The sequence below is a fragment of the Plasmodium cynomolgi genome, chromosome 14 (assembly GCF_000321355.1).
Source record: "Plasmodium cynomolgi strain B DNA, chromosome 14, whole genome shotgun sequence".
Classification (NCBI taxonomy): Eukaryota; Apicomplexa; class Aconoidasida; order Haemosporida; family Plasmodiidae; genus Plasmodium; species Plasmodium cynomolgi.
In genome coordinates, this window is record NC_020407.1 from 2,615,495 (window position 1) to 2,623,180 (window position 7,686).

At 43.0% G+C, this 7,686-nt stretch overlaps 3 protein-coding genes across 3 annotated transcripts; 1 reads left to right on the top strand and 2 right to left on the bottom strand.

Annotated features, from left to right (window-relative positions):
• Positions 1–569: 569 nt before the first annotated feature.
• PCYB_146790 (hypothetical protein) lies at positions 570–1,558 on the bottom strand. The gene is made up of 2 exons (XM_004225150.1): positions 1,076–1,558; positions 570–834 (listed from the first exon to the last, which is right to left on the bottom strand). The coding sequence occupies exons 1-2, from the start codon at positions 1,241–1,243 to the stop codon at positions 769–771; spliced, it is 234 nt and encodes a 77-aa protein (XP_004225198.1). The 5' UTR covers positions 1,244–1,558; the 3' UTR covers positions 570–768.
• A 2,184-nt stretch (positions 1,559–3,742) lies between these two features.
• PCYB_146800 (hypothetical protein) lies at positions 3,743–5,487 on the top strand (the record flags this gene model as incomplete). Its single annotated transcript, XM_004225151.1, has 2 exons — positions 3,743–5,131; positions 5,461–5,487. 2 exons carry the CDS (start codon positions 3,743–3,745, stop codon positions 5,485–5,487), a joined length of 1,416 nt encoding a protein of 471 aa, XP_004225199.1.
• Positions 5,488–6,262: 775 nt separating this feature from the next.
• Positions 6,263–7,595, bottom strand: PCYB_146810 (vacuolar sorting protein SNF7; the record flags this gene model as incomplete). The annotated part of the gene is made up of 6 exons (XM_004225152.1): positions 6,263–6,307; positions 6,414–6,472; positions 6,578–6,613; positions 6,718–6,775; positions 6,996–7,104; positions 7,411–7,595. 6 exons carry the CDS (start codon positions 7,593–7,595, stop codon positions 6,263–6,265), a joined length of 492 nt encoding a protein of 163 aa, XP_004225200.1.
• Positions 7,596–7,686: the final 91 nt, after the last annotated feature.

A 7,686-nucleotide genomic window follows, 5' to 3' on the forward strand; every position in this document is an offset into this window, starting at 1 on the left:
TTGTCATCCTGCGTGGTTTGGCCCACACTGCCAAACAGTCAGAAAGGCTGTTAAAAAAACTGAGCGAAGTTTCCTCTTCTCCTTTTTCACCATGGATAATGCTGCGCCCCCCTAGTTATGCAAAAACAGTTTTGCTCCAAAGTAGCTTTTTTTTTAATTACATTTAATATTCGCTAAGCGAGGTTTTAAGGTTAGACGAAAAAAAAAAAAAAAAAAAAAAAAAGTTGCACACAATACATGTGAATGGATGTATGCATATATGTAACTCCCGTGGGAGAAGAGGGCAGTGCGCTTTTTCCACTCAAGTGGAAATTTTTCGCAACATAAAAAGAGGAGAATAATTCTTCATGTACAGGGGGGGATTGCCAAAATGTGTGGCGAAAAAAAATTTACAAAAATTGGCGGGAAAAAATAAAAATTTTGAAAATAGAGCGGAAATGACTCCTAAAAGTTGTTCACGCTGCCATTTTCGGGAACGACATCACCGTGTGAAATTAGATCAGCCGGCGAGGGTTCAAAAAAAATAAAATAAAATAAAATAAAGTAAAAATAGGAGAGGTAAAAATAGGAGAGGTAAAAATAGGAGAGGTAAAAATAGGAGAGGCAAAAATAGGAGAGGCAAAAATGGAAAGATCAAAGTGTAACGACAAAAAGGCAAAGTTAAAAGCGTAAAGTTCAAAATCCAAAATTCAAAGGAGACATGGCCGACGAGGAGGCGAACAGACACGGGGCCCTCTGCGCCCGAGCTGCTGCCAAATCCTTCTCATATTAGAAGCAACAGAAGAACTTCTTGAAGTCCCCCAGCGTCCGCTTGTAGTATATGGCTGTCCCGTCCTGCGAAATGGGCGAAATGGGAGAAGTAGGAAAAGTGAGAGAGAGAATGCAAAATGGATGCGCAAGGAAAGGTGTGAGGCGAAGAGCGCGGCAAGTGGGAGGAAGTACACGACCCACTGGCAACACAAAGTGATAACAACGGAAACGCTTATAACGATTAATGCGCACACATGGGGGGAGTGGATATGTGTAAAACTTTCAAACTCACGTCCATGATGTTACTCATATGCTCGCCAATTACCCGCATGTATTCTATTCGATACAGAAGCCTGTCCGTACGAGACGGTTTCGCGTTGAAGATAGAGTTGTCCCAAAAGTCCGGATTTTCATAAATTATGTTTGGCGAATTTAACAACTCATTGATGTGGTCCTTCGATATGTAGTTGTCGTCAAATTTCTTGCGTCCCATTTTTGTCCAAGTGTAAGGAATTAGGATTAAATTTTTTTGCCAAATGGGACAAGCTATAAAAATTTTGTGTGACACAGTCTAGTAGAAAGATGAGGAAGAAGAGACAAGTCGTGTGTGCGGCCTAGGTTGGGGGTACTTCGCGTCACAAAGGGGGGTAGCAACAGAATGGAAATGAAAACATGAAATAAAAAACGAATTAACTGAAGTGGTTTGTTTGTCCAACTATCTTTTTATTAGGTACGGAGAGGAGAATGGATGTAGAGGTATATGCGTTAGGTTAGTACATGTAAAGTGGGTGTTATCATTTGGTTAAGTGTGTTACAGTATAATTATTTATTTTATTTTATTTTTATTTTTTTTTTTATTCCATTTTACCTATTTTTATTTATTTTTTTTTTTCATTTTTGCAACGCAATATTAGTGTGGACAAAAAGTAGCGCAAACGAAGCTGACAACTAGCCATTCCAAATTTCACAAAAAAAAAAAAAAAAAAAAAGCTAAAACGGCTAAATAATCCTTCCCATGTCTGGTAAAACATGCAAAATTTTTTTTTTTTTTTCCAATTTGTGTAGCCCTTTGGCTAGCTCCTATTATAACACCTTTTTTTCATCCTACGTGTTTTGTGCAAAATTTCTCGTATCCCATTTTGGATGCATTTAACTGCATTATAGCGCTTCTTCATTTGGAAATAAATGTAAGAATTTATTTTTACCTAATGAAGACAGCGCAATTTAGGGGGGCTTCCTTCGTCCCTCTAAACGTAACAGAACGGGTTGCAACGGTCTGTTAGGTGGCAAGAATAATTACGAGTACGCCGTTTCTTCAAAAAAGAGGCTTTCCCAAATTGCTTCACAAATCAGGAAAAAGTTCCTTTAAATTGCACGCAAAGGTGGTTACCACTTTGTAAGTAAATTTTTTTTTTTCGTCATCACTTAAGTCAATCTTTCTTTTTTCTCCTCAGTTGAAAATCAAGTTCCACCATTCTCCTGTCCTGTCCTGTTCTGCCCTGTCCTGTCCTGTTCTGCCCTGTCCTGCCCTGTTCTGCCCTGCTCTCCCCACCACCCACAAGTACGTACTTTTTTATTCCTCAGTTCGATTTAGTTCATTCATAATGGGGAATGAACCCTAGCGTGTAAATGGAAAGCCAATCTCCCTTCCAAGGTTCGCCCCAAAGGGAGGCATTCCGGTTGCTACGAGTCGCGCGTCACAAACGGGTTGCTGCGCAAGTTGTGATGCGGTTAAAATTGGTGACTGGAATGAATGCCACTTCCAAGTGAGGAACTAACCAAATGGAGAAAAAAAAAAAAAAACAGCAACAGTAACAGCAGCAGTAAGAATAATAGTAAAGGAAAAGGTAACTGTAGCGGTAGCGGTAGAAGCATTATTTACCGCTTAGGGACTTTTTCCCAGTTGCGCAGAAACCAACCTGAAGTGCGAGGGGTGCCAATTTATGGCGAACAAAATTCGCAAAAGTGGAATTTGCAGAATTGGCAGAATTGACAGAGTTGGCGCATTTTTTGTGGTTGGGGCGACTTGTTCATATGGGGTGAAAAAAGGAACGCGCGATGGTGCAGTGGAAAAAACGAATGCAGGGCTCTATTTTGGGAAACGTGGTGTAAAAGAAAAAATATATATTTAGTCCACCCCACCCGTGACACCACCGCGCGGTTAGATTTATTCTGCACACCTCTCTCCTCATTTTTTTTTTTCCTTCTCTGGGTAAGCGAAAATTTTGGATTTGTACATTTCGCATCATTTTACACAATTACGGGATAAAGAAATGAAGGCTATTTAAAAAAAAAAAAAAAATGATTTCCCCAAGGGGGTAACACAATTGGGGGGTACCCCCCACGGTGGTTACAACGACACGGCTAGCGGGACCCTGTGCACTCTGAGCACTCAACTGAGCGAAGGGTACACGGTCAAGCTAAGCACGCGCGTTTGGAGTGTGCTGTAAATTTTGTGGGCATTCTGTTGCTAAACAATGGTTCGTCGAATGGCTGCTTCACAAGGGTAACCATTTTAATCATAGAAAAAAAAATAAAATAGTAATAATAAGAATAGGGAAGTCCCCTATACGACTTCATCCACCATGTACAAGTGTCCCCGGGGCGTAGTTGCACCCAAAGCAGTGCGGCTACCAGCGAAAGGTAAAAGAAGGCCCCGAATTTACGACAGTACTAGGGATCCCCCTTCGCATGAAAGCGCCAAGGGTTGGAAGCACCTCGGAGGAGTAGCTAGCACACAGAGAAGGCAGAACAGAGAGCAGATACTTCCACCTTTTAAAGGGTGTAAATAAGAGGTGTAAAGGGGGGAAAAACACACACACAGACACAGAAAAATAATAAAAAAGAATAATAAAAAATAATAAAAAAAAGGAAATAAAAAAAAAAAAATAAAAATAAAAATAAATAATAAAAGAATAAAATAAAAGGATAAAAAATAACAAAACGCCTTCTCTCCTGTGCCGAACTCTCCACATTGGCCAAATCACACAAAATGAAGGAGCCGACTTCGCACCAGGATGTTCGCCACAGTTACGTAGATGATAAAGTCCCGTTCCTAAAAAATGAAGAAAGTACAAACAGATTGAACATAAAAGACCAAGTGGAAAAATACGAGAGGAAGAAAAAAAACATAAAAAAAGAAATGTATAAATTTATGAGTGGCATAAAAAAAGGACGTAAACAAAGTCATCACGTGAATTATAACTTTGGGGTTCTATGCAGGACGGCTCCACTTTATGTGAATATCTCCTCACTGAGCACTCAAGGTGGAGGTACCATAAATGGAAATCCACGCGAACTCCAAAAAGGGGGTAGCACTCCCAAGGAGAGGAACTATAAAAAGAAAATATCCCCTTGCAGGGATTACGAAAATGAGGGAGATTTTAAGAAGCATAACTTTTTATGGAATCGAGATGGGTACCACGAAAGGGGATATCAGAATTGTGTGCAGGCATTTCTCAAAAGTACGGACTTCCATTGTTCCTCCATTTTTGGTGAGTACATGCACGGACGAGGTGTACCCGCTTGGGGAATGTACCAGTCAGAAGGGTCTTCACTTTTGGGGGGAAAGAAGTTGTATCGGGAGATGCACCAAAATGGTTGGAAGGGTGGACTGGGTCCACGTTGGGGGGATCCAGATGGGGAATTCTCCACCTGTGGGGGGAACCTCTCTGGGATCACTTCCCCACGGAAGAGCATGAAGATTGATCTGCAAGGGTGGACTCTACAGGGGAAGAATCGAAGAGGTCACCAGAGAGGTAGCAGCAACTGCTCGAGTGAGTCCACAAAAATCATAGACCAGTTTGTGAAAAGCATCGAAGGGAATCAGTCAGGGGAAAAGGAAAAAAGAGAAAGCATGGACAGGGAAAAGGAAAAAAAAGAAAGCGTGGACAGGGAAAAGGTAAATTTTGGCGAGGTCCCCCCAGGGAGTAACCCCTTACACGGAATGACCATCCCCAATTTGAGCATCCCTGACGAGTATACAATTACAACGAGGAAGAGTAAAACCCACGCCGCTGATCAGGACGCCGCAACGGTGCTGTTAGAATACAAACAGATGGTGAAGGACAATAAAAAAATGTTGAACTTGCTGCAAAGAGTCATGCACCAGGTTGAAGTGACAAACAGGAGTAGCGAAGTAAATAAAAAAATTGAAAAAGGTATGAGTACGTACTTGAGGAAAGTCGAAAGGATGGTGAGCAAATATAGGGAAGCGCTAAAATGTGATGATTTTAATAGGGCTAGAAGACTGCATCGCCACTTTAAGGCCAACGAAATGGTGATGCTAAGATGTGTGTTGAACTATGTCATCGATCTTATGCGTCACGTGAAGTACGAGTGCAAGGACCTTCGGCAGGAAATCGAGCGAGAAATTTGCGAGGTGGAGCGGGCAATTCGGCGGTCCCCCGGCCGGTCGCCCCCCCGGTGAGGCAGTCCCCCCGATGAGGCAGTCCCCCCGATGGGGAAGTCCCCCCGATGAGGAAGTCCCCCTGCTGCGCCGTTCCTCCGTTGGTTTGTAACCCGTTGGTTTGTAATCCGTTGGTTTGTAATCCGTTGGTTTGTAAACCGTTGGTTCGTAACCCATTGGTTCGTAACCCATTGGTTCGTAATCCACTGATCCGCTAGTACCTTTTTTTTTTTTTGTCCCATCGTGTGCACATGCATGCCGATGTTGCGCATACCGTGGCTCGCGTGTGGCCCATTTCGCAGCTAGACGCATTGGACAAAACGACATAACGCAAAAACTTAAAAAGGAAATATAAACTGTGGAACAAATGAAACACTTGGTATCTTCGAGGTGTTCGAGTTAATTCGCGTCGAAAAAGGTGGAGGAGAGAAAATAATGACGACGTGGAGAGGTTAAAAAAATAAAAATAAAAAAGGCGTCCATAAACGTGTTACTCTTCTCGTATAATTTAAAAAAAAATTAAATTATCTCATTTGAAATGAAGAAATTAAACAAAACAAAAAAAAAATAAAAAAAAAATAAATAAAATAAAAAAAAAAAATAAAATAAAATAGTAACTGTAATTGTAACTGTAACTGTAACTGTAGTGGTAAGAATTGTGAAAATAAAAATAACCATACGTGCACACACGGACGCAAACGGGATGCCGCGGCGAGTTATAACGTGGGGATCCACTCTGCGTCACTGGGGCCGGTGTCAACATCTCGAGGTGGTAGGAACGGCGGGCGGCTGGCGGCGGGTGTACGTTGCGCACTGCTCCGCTTGTTCCGCTTCGTCCGTTGGGCGCCGGCTTGTTCCATTTTTCCGCTTCACGCGTTCCTCTTTAAGCTATCCTCTTTATGCTTTCCTCTTTATGCTTTCCGCTTGATGCTTTCCTCTTTACGCTATTCTCTTTATGCTATGCCCTTTCCACTTTCCACTTCACACTTTCCACTTCGCATCTTCCACTTCGCATCTTCCACTTCGCATCTTCCACTTCACACTTTCCACTTCGCACTTTCCACTTCGCACTTTCCACTTCGCACTTTCCACTTCGCACCTTCCTCATGTCATTTCTCCTATTAGCTCCTTCAATTCTTCGTCGTCCGACTGCGAAGGGGGGGGAATTCCCATTTTTGCAACATCCAATAAAAATATCGTGCACAGCTGTTCACACATTAACGTATCACGGCTGGCTAGCTGATCGATCGCTTACCTCCTCGGTGGTCTTATCGATTAGCTGTTCGCTAGCCTTCACATGCAAAGGGTAACTATCTGTAGGAAGTAAAAAATTGGCGCGAACGATTTTATGACCATCCAAATGTTCAAATGCTTAGAACAACGTGAAGCTAAACGATTGTGAAATTGCAGTGTGTGTACCTCGGGGGACCTCCGGTATTTTGTTAACTTTGGATGCTGATGGGGGGGAAAAAAAAAAAAAAAAAAAAAAAAAATAAGCTAAATTTGAACAATCAAAAAGGGTAATTAAATTAAGAGAGGACGCGTCAAATGGGGGTTACTGAGTTTTTCCTCCATGGTTTGTTCCTTCAGTAGGTCAAGCTCCTTGTCGATTTCGTCCTACGGGGGTGGCAATTTTGGAAAGGCGTCAGTTGGGCGCTCAGCAGTTCGGCGTTGAGCAGTTGGGGGGGGAGCCACGCGAAAAGGTGTTCAACCGCATGGAGAACTTCTCAATCACATGGAGAACTTCTCAACCGCATGGAGAACTTCTCAACGGTGTGGAAAATATCTGTGCGCCACGCCACACAACACCACGCAACGTTCACGAATGGCCAATTACATCGTCCACATTATTTAGCAGATTGAAGGTGAGGGCCTGGTTTATCTCCTCCTGGATGTCCTTATTTTCTTGAATCGTGTCGATAATTTTCTCCACCTTCTTCGTATTTCTGCAAAAAAAAAAAAGGGGGACAAAACGAGGTGGAAAAAAGGAAATATAATTTCTTCCTGCGTAATGCGGTGGCTGGTGTTTTTTCCTTCTCTGAGTGATGCTTTGGTTTGCCTAGACTTGGGCAGGTCTCACGGCAATGCGCCTTCGCCCAAGCATCCGACGAAGCAGCCGCCCAAGCATCCGACGAAGCAGCCGCCCAAGCATCCGACGAAGCAGCCGCCCAAGCATCCGACGAAGCAGCCGCCCAAGCATCCGACGAAGCAGCCACCCAAGCAGCCGCTGACGCGCCTGCACCCACACGTACATTTCACTGTTCAGCTTTTTGTGCGTGCTGGCTGCATAAGACAAGGCGTTAACTGCGATTTTGTGTAAATGCATGTTCTCCAAATTGATCATGTTGTCTTCCAGGGTTAGCCGATTATTTAAAATGTTTTCTATTTCCTGTTCGTACAATTTTTTCCTCTTTAATAAAATTTTGGCATTGCTCATTTGGTTTTGCTCCACTTTCTGTTTCGCTTCTATTTCGAGTTGCTGCGGGGGGTGGCGCGGAGCGGCATTGGGAGGGAATGGGAAAAAGGAA

What these genes read in the sequence shown, in the direction of transcription:
- PCYB_146790 (XM_004225150.1), bottom strand. Translation starts at nt 1,243, where the DNA reads ATGGGACGCAAGAAATTTGACGACAACTACATATCGAAGGACCACATC. An exon ending in ATCGAATAGAATACATGCGG is followed by an intron (nt 835 to 1,075) that starts GTAATTGGCGAG and finishes CCCATTTCGCAG; the next exon opens with GACGGGACAGCCATATACTA.